The sequence below is a fragment of the Manduca sexta genome, chromosome 28 (genome assembly GCF_014839805.1).
Source record: "Manduca sexta isolate Smith_Timp_Sample1 chromosome 28, JHU_Msex_v1.0, whole genome shotgun sequence".
NCBI classification, from domain to species: Eukaryota; Metazoa; Arthropoda; class Insecta; order Lepidoptera; family Sphingidae; genus Manduca; species Manduca sexta.
Genome location: NC_051142.1, coordinates 6,408,805 through 6,421,553, shown reverse-complemented (window position 1 = coordinate 6,421,553; position 12,749 = coordinate 6,408,805). Strand labels below are relative to the sequence as shown.

Here is a 12,749-nt window from a genome sequence, read left to right as displayed (position 1 = left end):
AAATCACGTTACAAGAGTTGCCCTATTTTAGAAGAGGTGAGTTTTATGGTATTTATAATCAATAGATTATTATAAAACAAAGTCCCCTTTTCTGTCTGTCTGTATGTTATCGATTTTCTCAAAATAGAGTGGATGGATTTTTGTAAAATTTGGTATGGAGATAGTTTAAGATCTTGGAAAGGTTATAAGCTACTTCATATCCCGGGAAAATATATAGCGGAACTTTTATTCCGGAAAACTCCTTCATGGGGGCGAAGTCCTGAGCAAACGCTAGTAAATAATGATTTTGTAAATAGTAGATACTTAGTTTGGCATTGATAATACAATGAAGAATACCGTTAGGGGATTTACTTTTCACCAATTTTCTCTTTACGCAGCACCTATGTATTTACAAAGTACATGTTAGCTTTCTATGCAGCCCAAGCCCATGCTTATTTTCATTAACTGGTAAGGTGCGGTTTTATTCCCCCGTGTTTTAACGTAATGGTATAATAGATTGCAATGAAAGTAACGTATCAAATCGAAACATCAGCTAGGGGAATTTTAATGAATGACTTGGCGTGTTCACGTGACGTCTCGTGGGTGGATAATATTCATATGGAAAAAGTCGCCTAATTTTGTTTAATTCGGAACCTTTACTTCCCTAATTCATAAGGTTTATTTTGCATGTTCAGTGTTCTACGTTACAATATGATATTTACGAGTGTTTACAACTTTCAAAAACATATTCACGTAATGGTATAGTAGATACATGTTATACGACTCTTTATAAGTCACGAATCATCATTTAAGACAGTTTTGTAAAATCAGATTCGGTTCGGCTTTCCAATTCATATTTTTTATATAGGTAACAGGTGTATAAATCTTTGAAATATGGACTCACAATGCGTCTTTGCTACATGGGCACGATCTGGTGTACAAAAAAATGGACTCCAGTACCCTGACAAAAAAATATACCTGATTTTCAAAAACGAGCTACCTCTACGTTATTACGATCAGGTGTTGATATAATCTTCCCACACAAACGCTGATTTGATATATTCTTTCCCACGCAAATTAAGCTGTCCCTTGTCATAAAAAAAATCAAGAAGGCTCCTGTAGAATACAAATGTTAATCATTTTTATTACATTTCTTTAATCATTGCCGACTTAAATTTGACAAAGCCTTAACATTATTTTAACTGGTTTTGTTTGTTATTTCAGTGGGCCACTCTAAATGGGATACACTAGAAGGCAATCTTGTATAACTAGCCTTGTTTCGCAATTCCCCTGATAATAGCATTGTTTGTAGATCCTATTTCGTATACGCAATATTTTATATTGTCGTGGTATGGCGAGCGTGGGCGTCACCGACCTCTGGTAAGCAATTGTCGCCGCTAGGTACACCTTTGAACTTGAGCAATCACTATTGGCTTAGATAAATTTAATAAAGCTTAGTCGTTATGTAGAGATTTAAAATAAATTTAATATCACGACAAAGTTTCATTCGATTTTAACCTTAATCTGTGTGGGGCTATTGATCAAAATATGACTGTAACCTTGAGTAACACTTTTACACTGGTAATAATAAAGTTGATTCTTGAAAATGGCTATTAACTGAAACGTAAAAACGTCAAGAAGTAGACAAGTTTGGACCAAGCATGTCACTAATTACGGGCACAAGGCGATTGCAATAACAGAATAAGGTATTATACGGTGATATCGTGTGAGATAAGTATCTTTAGTTCCCTTTGGTCCACGGTGGCTACTGGCGGGTAACCACGCACTTCTCGCCACTTGGCAGTCGGCACACTTACCTAACGCAGTTGCATCCGCTCCCAGATATCTTGCAGGACTTGTTTTATGCGACTATTGTCTAAACACTACGCTTTCTTCACAACGTTTAAGTTTCATATGGCGTACAATCAAATATACCGACGTTTAATACCGTCCCCTTAAGGGCCGTAAATTGAATGCAGACGATGCACCCAGTACGTGTCAGCCGAAAAAGGAAGAGTGCACTTGAACAAATAATCTTTCTCGTTTAAATTGCTGTAACAATGCATAGGATCTCCACCTTGTAAATTATTTAAAATTTCAATAAAACGATTCCATATTTCCATATCAAAGATTGCGTCATGTGTTTTATATGAAAGCCAACTAATAAATTAGGATTACATTCATTACTGTTGTAAAGGTAACGTTTATTGAGTAAGCTTTGGTATATTACGTTCGGTAATATAATATGTAAATCCTTTCCATTTATAAGTTTTCGTTTAAAGTGGTAGCGGAACATAACTTTATGTGATTATTTTACCGTCGGCTTCTGTTTGTTTTAGTGCAAATATTTGGTTACGTCGTGTCAATATACATTGTTTACTATTTGATATGGATATTAGTTTTTCCATAACTTCTAAAATATGTCCCAATGTATAGAACAATTATTTGCATGCGCAACGGATGTGGCTTGTTAGACTAACAGCTCCAATTCTTGTGCATTGCAAATAGATGGATTAATGGGAGTGGACGTGCTCTCTATTATATTCTAAGTTGAAGGATAGTATTGTCTCGGCAGTCGGCATTCACACTTCGTCGGCAATTGAATTAACAATCGTGATTCGCAATGACATCATAATCGTAAATAGGACTATCAAATTAAATGGAGTCAATCTGTTGTCAAAAGTCAAAGTTGTTGAGGCAATTTTAGTCAGTACAAAGTTTTCACGCATTACTTGACGTCTCTAACAACTCAAGGCTTTGGCGAATAAATATATACTTCAGAATCATTTACTTACTGTAACATTGCATAGGTACTTATTGTAACATTTTTTTCTTCTCTATCAAGTAAATTTTATTCCTACAACATTTTTAAGCATAATAAGTTTTTGTCCAGCACAAATTAATCAACTTTATTAAATTTAAGCCTTGCGCTTAAAGATGTCGAGCATCTGTTATGTTTATTAGTTCTTACTGGGTTACGGAATCTAGCACACAACGTTATATTATATCAAACACCTTGTCAATTTAAATGTTGATGCAGATGTAACTTATTTTTCCAGTTAGTTTAATTGTGACAGCCGCTTATAAAAACGTCAACAAGCTACGCGTTTCTGTATAGAATTTTATAAGCGCATGCGCACGCGCACGTAAAAGGCACATGCGTCATAATTCTTTTCTTATAATGACTATTATAACTATTTGATCGTGTCATTAAGTGCTTAAAGCGCGGATGTTTCCGCAGCTGTGGATTAATTAATGCCACCTGTTTGCGCAATTCCTACATAATAGGGTTCTGTAATATGTTGCATAAAAAACCCGCGTTTGCAATACGGCTCATTATTCCAGTTACCAAAGACTAGATTCAATTAGATGCAATTGTAAACATAAAAATGCACTCGTAATAATGGAGTAAAACGTTCTACGTCGTATAATAGAAATTATTGTACAAACACAAAATTGAAGCAACACAAAAACAAACTCAATAAATTACTATCCTTAGATGTTTATTAGATAAGCGGATCAAATCTATTACTGTTGAGCGTATTTTAAAGTGGAAATGATATTTGAGCAATTTTATGGAACCATATTTTGGTGTAAACGCACATCTCCATACAATAAGTTGGGCACGCGTAAAAGGTGTCCCGCAGGAAGATCTATCAATGGTGCTCGGACACCATAATTGGCTAAGCAACGTGCGCTGGCAGGTGAATTACCCTATTAAGCGAATGTTTGTTTTAATTATTCTTTGTTTTTGGGTTCGTTTTTGAATACCGCGACAGAACGCCAGTAATTTTATTGGAGTGTCCGACAGTTGCTCATTTTGTATGGGGTCGACATCCCCTTTTAATTTTGCTGAGTGCGTCCCTGTCGTGTCGCAAACAAAGGGGTCTTGTGACCACTTATGCCGAAATTCACTATTGTTTACGCTATAACAATTTATGTCTATGCGTCACTTTTTATACAAACGACTTACGTGACAAGCAAGTCGCCCGCTTCATGAGCACACGAAGTCACCATAAACAGTAGCTCCACAACACAGCCATTTAAATTTAAAAGTGCGAGGCACTGGACTGCGCTTCTTGTCCTGGGACATAAAATGTTAGACTAGACACTAACTCAAATGACATTCAAATCTTAACACGTATAATGATTTCCTATTTTTAAGCAAATGTTACACATTGAAATAAAACATTTTTTTGAATTTTATCGCGGTTGTTTATATATTATAATTTTTTCCCGAAATGTCAAAGAGTGTGCCTTCATGACACGGGTCAATTTTGCACAATTGTAAAATGTTACCTACATATTTATATTGTAACTTTGACTTTTAGGACGACCAACACCTCAGTCACCCCGTGTGATAAAAACGTTTATCTCAATGTATAATTGCACACTAAACCATAGTAGCTGAAATAAAAAATACGATGCCACTACCCAATAAGTACGTAATCACGCACACTACAGATCTGCGATGCAGTAAAAACAGTATAATCACCCTAAAATGTAGCGTGTGGAAGTAAAGTGTCTTCAAGTTGGCAGCTTGCACTAACCGGTTCGCTGTGAGGCGGAAAGCAATTTGTGTCATTATCGGATGCAGGGACGACGAACTGAATACATAATCTTACCCTAACTAAGCTGTTGAGATGTGTGCCGACTTGTGGTCATCTCTTATTACTTAACCGAATGTAAATCACAGTTATATAGAAACCAGTTGTAGGTATACTTATGCGAAAGGCGTATCATGTTGGGTAGCTTTTCTATGTGTAACATTATCTTTAGTGGTAAAATGTAGCGCTATATTATTGGTTTTACTTGATATGCCTTTGTGTAGTTTATGATGTAAGTTATACTTACTATAAAATACTTCGTGTCCAGACAATGGACTATCATTTTGTATCCTCGCGATACATTTTAAGGACTTCGTTTCCTGTAACTAATGTACGAAGCATTATGCGTAATATATCGCTATGGGTGGTATGAAAATATGATATAGGCATGTTTTGCCACCCAGAAAGATTCTAACGTATTAATGATTTATCACATCAACTAATGACTCTTTCTGACGTAAACGTGGAAGCTACAGTTTTTGATTAACTCTGGCAATCTCAAGAAAAATGCTTTTAAATTCTATAAACCCGGTTATATAAACGAAGCATATAGCAAGATGTATGAATATGAAGTCAATTAATGTAGCAATAATTCTATAATGGTATCGAAATACTAATTTAGTCATGTTTTATTGTTAAAGGCGCACGTGGTGTCCGCATTCGAGCAGAGTCTGTCGAATATGACGCAGCGCCTGCAGCAGCTCACCGCAACCGCCGAGAGAAAGGTAATAAACACATACGATTTCTATCGTAAAACCAATGAGTGTTAATTAAAACAATACAATTTTATTAATTCTTGACGTCCGCGCAATTAATTCAATGCATAATGTATATAGGAAGCAAAAATCTAAATGCTTCAAGATATTGAATCATCTCCTGCGTAAATATTAATCAAAAAATGTTCGACACATACACGTATCGCACTACATTAAGAGGTATAAAGATATTCGCTACATCAATTTAGCAGTCATTAAAAATACCCGAAGGCGTTGTACCCGTTTAGAATCGGATGAGACTCCTGCGCTGTTTTTTAATAATATAACACACCAGCCTATCAAACTGCGCGGCTGAATGCCCCTAGCCATCCATTTCGTTACACCTCAACCGGTTTACCGATGCAAATTGCTTTCTTTTAATTACTGTTTATTCTCGCGTTTGGACTTGATAAAAGGACTTGTGTTTACCATAACAGGATTCGGAACTGACGGAGCTTCGTCAAACGATTGAGTTGCTGCGGAAACAGTCGATTCAAGCTGGTCTGACTACTGCTCACATGCAGTCCATGGGAATCCGTGCCGATGGCGTCAACGTCACTGGACAGGTAAATATTCTAGTAACGTATTCGTTAACCGAGTACGCAAAAGGAGGTGACCATTGTTCCTAAAAATCTCATCAATTCACAATACAGGAGGAAAGTTTTTGAAATATTGCTAAGCGTTCATATAAAAAAGACCATAATATTACGTTCAAGAAACAAGCCAACATTATGCAATTACATAGGGAACTTAATAGAATTTTATCGTTTACATCGATGTTGGCGATCAGCAGTTTCTCTGCAATCAATCACTCTTTGTGTGACTAATGTTATTATAAGAGCTTTAATCACCTAATGGATAAGCCTTATGGACATCCGAGTGTTAGATTTAAGTAATGAATATCAATTTAGTTTCTGGATCATATTACGTTTTAAATAACAGCTTTAAGGTTATAGCTTAAGGTCCATTTCATACATTTTGTTTCACCTTTAATTTGGGTAACTAAACAAGTATTGACAAGTAAAGAATTTAAATTCACGTCTAGTTAGTGATTAGTTCTCGCAGTTGAAAGAAAAACGTAAAAATAATTAATATGCATGGATATTTCGGCCTTTAAAATTTCGTCGTATTAAATTGGACCTTAAGCTATAACCTTAAGTAAGTTATGCTATAACTAAGTTATGCTTGCGGCTACGCCCGTCTGAAAGAAATCTCGTGGTATAAAAGTTTAACTAAGCAGGTACTTCTTCGGCATAGAAAGTAGTCTACATGTTAATCGAGGGGCCGTCGCGATTATGCCTTTCCACAATCGTTAACAGTAATAGAAAACAGAAAAACGTATGTGAATGACATATCCTAATGATATGTTTATCGCTATGATATGTCACTCTCATACATAACATTGACATTAACAACTGTACAAACACTGAAGACTGAAAATGTTAAAATAAATTTTATTCAAGTGTTTTTGTATTTGGTTGGTTTATACATTTATGTAATACGAATAGCATTTACTTTGAAGTAGAACAGGCCCTTAGTGTGTAAAATTACTTCCAATGTCATTCAGAGATCAGACATCCCTTAGACTTGAAACAAATGTCTAAAAATCGAAATATCTATACAAATTTTCGCAGTTAATATATCATTAAGATACTAGTAAGATGCGTATAATGTGTCCAACGTCTCCGACTAAAATAGATTGTAGCGAAAATGGGGCGATCTACATACAAACTTATCTCAATATTTTTTGTGGGACATTGCGTCACTCGTAATATTTGTGTGCTCAAGAAAAATACGGTAGCACAATATACATACATTTATTTACTTCATCGTGAAGTGTTTGTTAATGAAGATCCGAATATGTGCTCTGCTTTTCAAGCGTATTTATTTAATCCATATATAGTTCGTATAGTTATTTAATTAGAAGTCCCGAGTACACACATACATTTATAAGTAAACAGTAATATAGAATATTCTCAATTTATTTAAGTAGAACTTACCCTAGTAACCCTTTTATCTTTAAATTCTGATTTTGTATTGTCATTTTGTTGCTGCTATCACTTATTTAACTATAGTTATTTACTTACAATAAATATTACCTATCTGTAAATTAAATAATAATGATCACTAGCATTCTCTATTCACTTACAAATATTTTTATTAAAATGATTATAGAACTGGTGCTTTACCTTGGCTTGTTATTATGGTTTAATGTGTCTTTGGTGTATTATAATAAGAAGATATATTAATTAAGAGTAATAGTAAACAACTCGTACTTTAATTTGGGATTGTCAAGCCGTCCATCTCTCCCATTAAAATTAATCTAAACAAGATCATATCGGTTTTAAAGTTCTGTAGCTGACAAATACCCATCTCGCTAGTTCTGTAAAAAAATGTTGTATACTGACGAATACCCCATTTAGGGTTATGTTTTATTGTAAAACTCTATAGGTGCTGTCTAGCATATGTGAATAAAATGACTTATACAGTTTAGAAATGTTTGTTACCGGACCCTAAAAGTATCTAATTTGAACTACATTTTGATCCCTCACCCATTAAAATTGTAGTTCAACGAGATTCCCTTGAGAAACCATGTCAGGGACACACGCTCGTTTAATGTACGCAACATTATCTTTTCGAGGCTCTCTGCATATTTGCACTTACTGTTCTGAGCTTCTACAGTAGGTTATCGTATGAACAAATCGCCAAATTGCTTAATCATTTCACGAATGGTAGCGAAATTGGAGATTACATCAAGTGACCGACTGCGAAAGAGTGTCATCTTCTATTATAAATAATATATACTAAACTATATATAAATTATAATTATGAAATTTGACAACCTAATGGGTATTTATAAAAAATAATACCTATTTTTTTCTACGCTACATAAGCTTTGTGTTACTGAATTTATAATTATTATATGCCTTTATACAACCGTTACGAATAAATGTTAGGTATTATTAGTATTTGAGATCTGTCGTGTTTTTTTTTTTTAATATAATAAAGACGAGAATTCTGTCGAATTAACATTCATAAAACTAGATTCAGTCCAGTTAATGTGTTGAGCAGTCAACCTAGAACGCGTTTCATCTAATAATAAACTTTGACACAGAAAATAATCTGTAATGCGTATAGACGGTAATAAATGTTGTATACATTTATTGGATATATAATACTGGTGATATACAATGGGTCATCAATTCATTATTTCAACATTATATGATGACGTACGTTTATCTCAATTTATATTCGAGTTAAGAAACGAATCTTGGTCAATGTGATCAACGATCAATCATTATGCAAGTATATGTTATGTGCTCGTCGTTATGAGATCAAGAGCATTATTTTTATAATGTCGATAGTAATAATAATTCGGAATTCGATCGATCATTAGCATTCAGTTTTGTTGTTGAGGATGCTTAAAGTTGAGTTTGTTATCTTAATGTTGCTTCTTTTTCTATTTATGAAGCTTTGGTATTAGATAAAAAAAGTGTAATAATGGTATTAGCTTTAATACGAGACTATGCCTCGCTCACACCCGCCGATGTATCTCCTGTAAGCCAAGATCGGCAGTGATACGCATTTTATGTCACCGAGCGGTAAAACTCTGGGAACACTAATTAGTCTTTCTTTTTTTTTCATGGGGAAAATCCTCTTGGATTCCCACCTTCTACTAATGGTATGCAGGGTATGCCGGACTTTTACCAGCTTAAAACCTCATGTTGGTCTCCATCGGCACCTTGGTGAAGCTCTTAACGCGCAACGAAATTAATCAAATAGAAGGATAAGGAAGATTTGTTTTCTTTTTCTCACAGTTATATTCACTATGTATTATATAAAAACAAAATAAGCGTTATTAAGAATACCAGAACATAACTTACAATACTACGTGCGCCTTAATAGACCAATAAAAGTAAACCTACTCCGAAAGCCGATTTAGTCCAGAGATCTATTCAGTTGATCGCTTGCGAATACTTTTTAATGCGATTTGCTGTACCTACTAGTTAATTAGTTCAGAATTTTAAATGTGTCACATGGCGATAGGCTATACCTAAACAACATAACTCGACAAATATTTATGCACAAAGAAATACCCTCGCAAAAAGTGGATGTAATGTTACACCTCTGCCAACTTCTTTAGGAATTCAGGTGTATTATTTTTATGTAAGTAAATTCATACATACAAGAAATTGAAGTTGCAAAATCTATATTGATTTTTTTATGAGTATTTGGTAATCTTGTTTACGTATTCCGTTGTAACCGCAAAGTCAAATATCGCAAGGAGTTCTGAAGGTCACCCTAATATCTAATGTTATTTGCCGAACACGTACGGTAGTTGGTTCATTCACATAACATTGTATATTTATGGCTTATAGTTGTGTGGTTGTAGGTTGTTCATGAGAATGGAAATGACGATCCTTAAAGTCTATGTTGCACAGTTCTTTATTGTTATTTTAAATGATTTGTTGGTATTCGTTCCGTCAATGATATTACGGATTGTTAATAGTGCCGGATTTAAAACCGATAAATTTATCAACCACATTCATAAGATTAATCTTTACGAAATCTGAACTTGCGCAGGCGCATATTTCAACTTTACTGCATTTAATAACGTGTCTTCCGTAATTTACCGCATAAAATGACGTTACTGGCACGATTACTCGCGAGAGCTCCCGGCTATGGAAAATTAGAAATTTCTAGTGTCAATGTAGGTGCTCTTAATTTGAATCTGTTGACACGCGCCGCCGTAATGTGTACGTAAAGCTAACTTCATTTGCATTAAATTGACCATCAATCGATACGTCCCCGTTCTATATATACTCGATGAGAATTGACAAGTGGCATAATGTAACATTGTTATTGGAAGCAAGTTGTAGTAATAGTATGTAAATCGTATGGTATTGCTTATGATATTTGTAGGACACACTTTCTAGACAGATGTGCTTTTATGGAAATTACATTTTTCTCTATGGAAATATTCTTGTATCAGATGCTTTAGATTGAGTGCTTTGATAGTGGCGCACTACAAATTATGTTTGCACAATAAAACAGAAACAACTTTGAACGTCTGAGCGGACCAAACCTATACATTCAGTGAAAAGTTGACTCGCTTGCACTCATCATGCTGGTGTACAAAATAACTGGATTAGTATTTAGTACCAAGTGATCTCGGATCGCTAGACATGGCAACAAGTCTAGTCTCTACAGTGTAATATTATCATTCTAGTTCGTTTTTAATAAAATATTTACGCAGATTTTGTCATGTTCACCAACATTGATTAATACTTTTATAACGTATTCTCAAAGTTGTTAATACTGGAGTAAAACACTAAACACAATCATTAATCAATAATTATTTATATAAACAACAATAAATAAAGCTAGTAATTACTAATTAACTATCAATTAGAATACAGATTACGAAAATAATAATAATGTAGAGTGCGTCAGAATTTTTCCATGTCATTAAATGCAATATATCCAGTTATAAAATTGTTCATCAATTAAAACGAATATTAAGTCAGTCAATTGGCCTAGCGGAGATTTGTGCTAAATAAACCAACCTTGCTCTACCCGTCTCCCACCTGTATTTACGACCAGTACAGTAGGTTACAAAGAAAAACAATTTTCCAATACTATAGTGCTATTTACGTGTAAACGTTTTGCAATTCGATCGGATTTCCCCGCTTTTATCCTTATTTGTCGCGCGCGATGCATGACAAACATCTGTCCAATCATTTATTATCTATACATATGTATATTTAAATCTAATCTGGAAATCTTTGGGGGTGACCTATGTTCAGCAGTAGACTTTATTTTGCTAATGATAATGATGATCATAATAATGATGATGTGTATTAAAAGAAGACGGGTAAAAATCAAAGTTTCTTTGGCAATAATTTAATATTTGATAATCGATATAAACATTTAAAGATTTTTTTTTAACTTATTTATATGATAATTTAAAAAAAAACTCGTGACTCGGTGACTCATTCTGCTAAATTTTATTGTCTGATTTCGTTTCAAGCTCTAGATTCAGCTCTACATAACATTTCAAAGTTGCGATAGTCAATACCTAAATAAATTATACACACGTTTAAAGCATATACTATGTAGATATATTTATTTTTTATAATAGTTTTACATGACACAAAACCACTAGTCTATTCTAAATGAAAAAAAAAGTAGTTTATTAATTGAACAATTAACAATACAGGAAACAAAACAAAACAACTCACAAATCTTTTACCGATAACTTCTTTGTATCAATTACCACTTGGCTTTAATAACTCGTACCATAACAATCTTTAAAACAGTATGTAACAATATAAAATTCTCCTACAGCAGGACCCAACAACCCAAACGCAGCAGTCATCACCACAACGTAACGCACAAACGGGCAACGGTGCGATCACGCGGCATCTATCGACCGACAGCGTGTCGAGCATCAACAGCCTGAGCAGCGGCTCCTCAGCGCCTCACGACAAAAAACACAAGAAAAAAGGATGGGTATGTTTTTGTGTGTTTATAGTTTTTTTTTTTAAAGGTTATTTATATTTTATCTTATTTTGATGTTGCTACTTAAGGTTAGACTAAAGTCACTTCTTACGCAAAAGTGAATTATGTTTAGTAGTGAGTAAGAAACTTTGTAATGAAACTCAATCTTGCATGATATTTAGACGGATGTATAGTAGGTTCTTAATGGAAGAATTATAGCTGCAAGAGGTTGTCATTTCTTAAGAATGGATTAAGTAGGAACGCAAGATGAAAGATCAAAATCATAATGATTATAATAAAATATTCTACTACAATTCATACAAATTACAAATCATTGTACGGTACCCTACTATCTTCACCATGAAAGTCTCACAAGCCCAGTAATCACACTCTCTAGTCTCTACATTCAAAATTCTAAAAATATTCGTGTTCATAAAACATTGCTCAATACAATTTCAATATTTCCAAACATAATTATAATTTAAAACATAATGGCCGGTACAGTTTGAAAAGCGGGTTGTGCAAGCTTCATCTACATTTAATATAGTTTTATTATAGAGGTTGATTATTCGTAATATTTTTGTTACAACACTGTTAAAGTACACACATTCAATGGCGTTCTTTTGTTTTACATTACATATATCAGTTGTTCAAATATGTGCTTTATGTCTTGGTGGATAGTATTTTACGGGTATAATGGATGTGACACAATTATTCAACAAAATCGTAAAAATTGTGCAAATATAATAAACCCGAATTAAAGCCATTAAAACCGACAGATTTTTCGTAAATATTTACATTGGATTCGATTCACAATTCGTATTCCCGAACCAACCAGACAAATGTTTGTGTAAGCAAACAATTTCCATTGTCTAATACTTTTAACATTCATGACGTAACTTTGTTT

General features: G+C 34.0%; 1 protein-coding gene across 9 annotated transcripts in view; it reads left to right on the top strand.

Annotated features, from left to right (window-relative positions):
- The window catches only part of LOC115441861 (protein sickie), a 181,183-nt gene that overhangs the window by 158,547 nt on the left and 9,887 nt on the right, over positions 1-12,749 (top strand). For all 9 annotated transcript variants that reach the window (XM_037444928.1, XM_037444929.1, XM_037444927.1 and 6 more), the window contains 3 exons: positions 5,228-5,311; positions 5,779-5,907; positions 11,690-11,854. In XM_037444928.1, the coding sequence (XP_037300825.1) occupies positions 5,228-5,311; positions 5,779-5,907; positions 11,690-11,854 (378 nt within the window). The remainder of the gene's footprint in view (positions 1-5,227; positions 5,312-5,778; positions 5,908-11,689; positions 11,855-12,749) is intronic.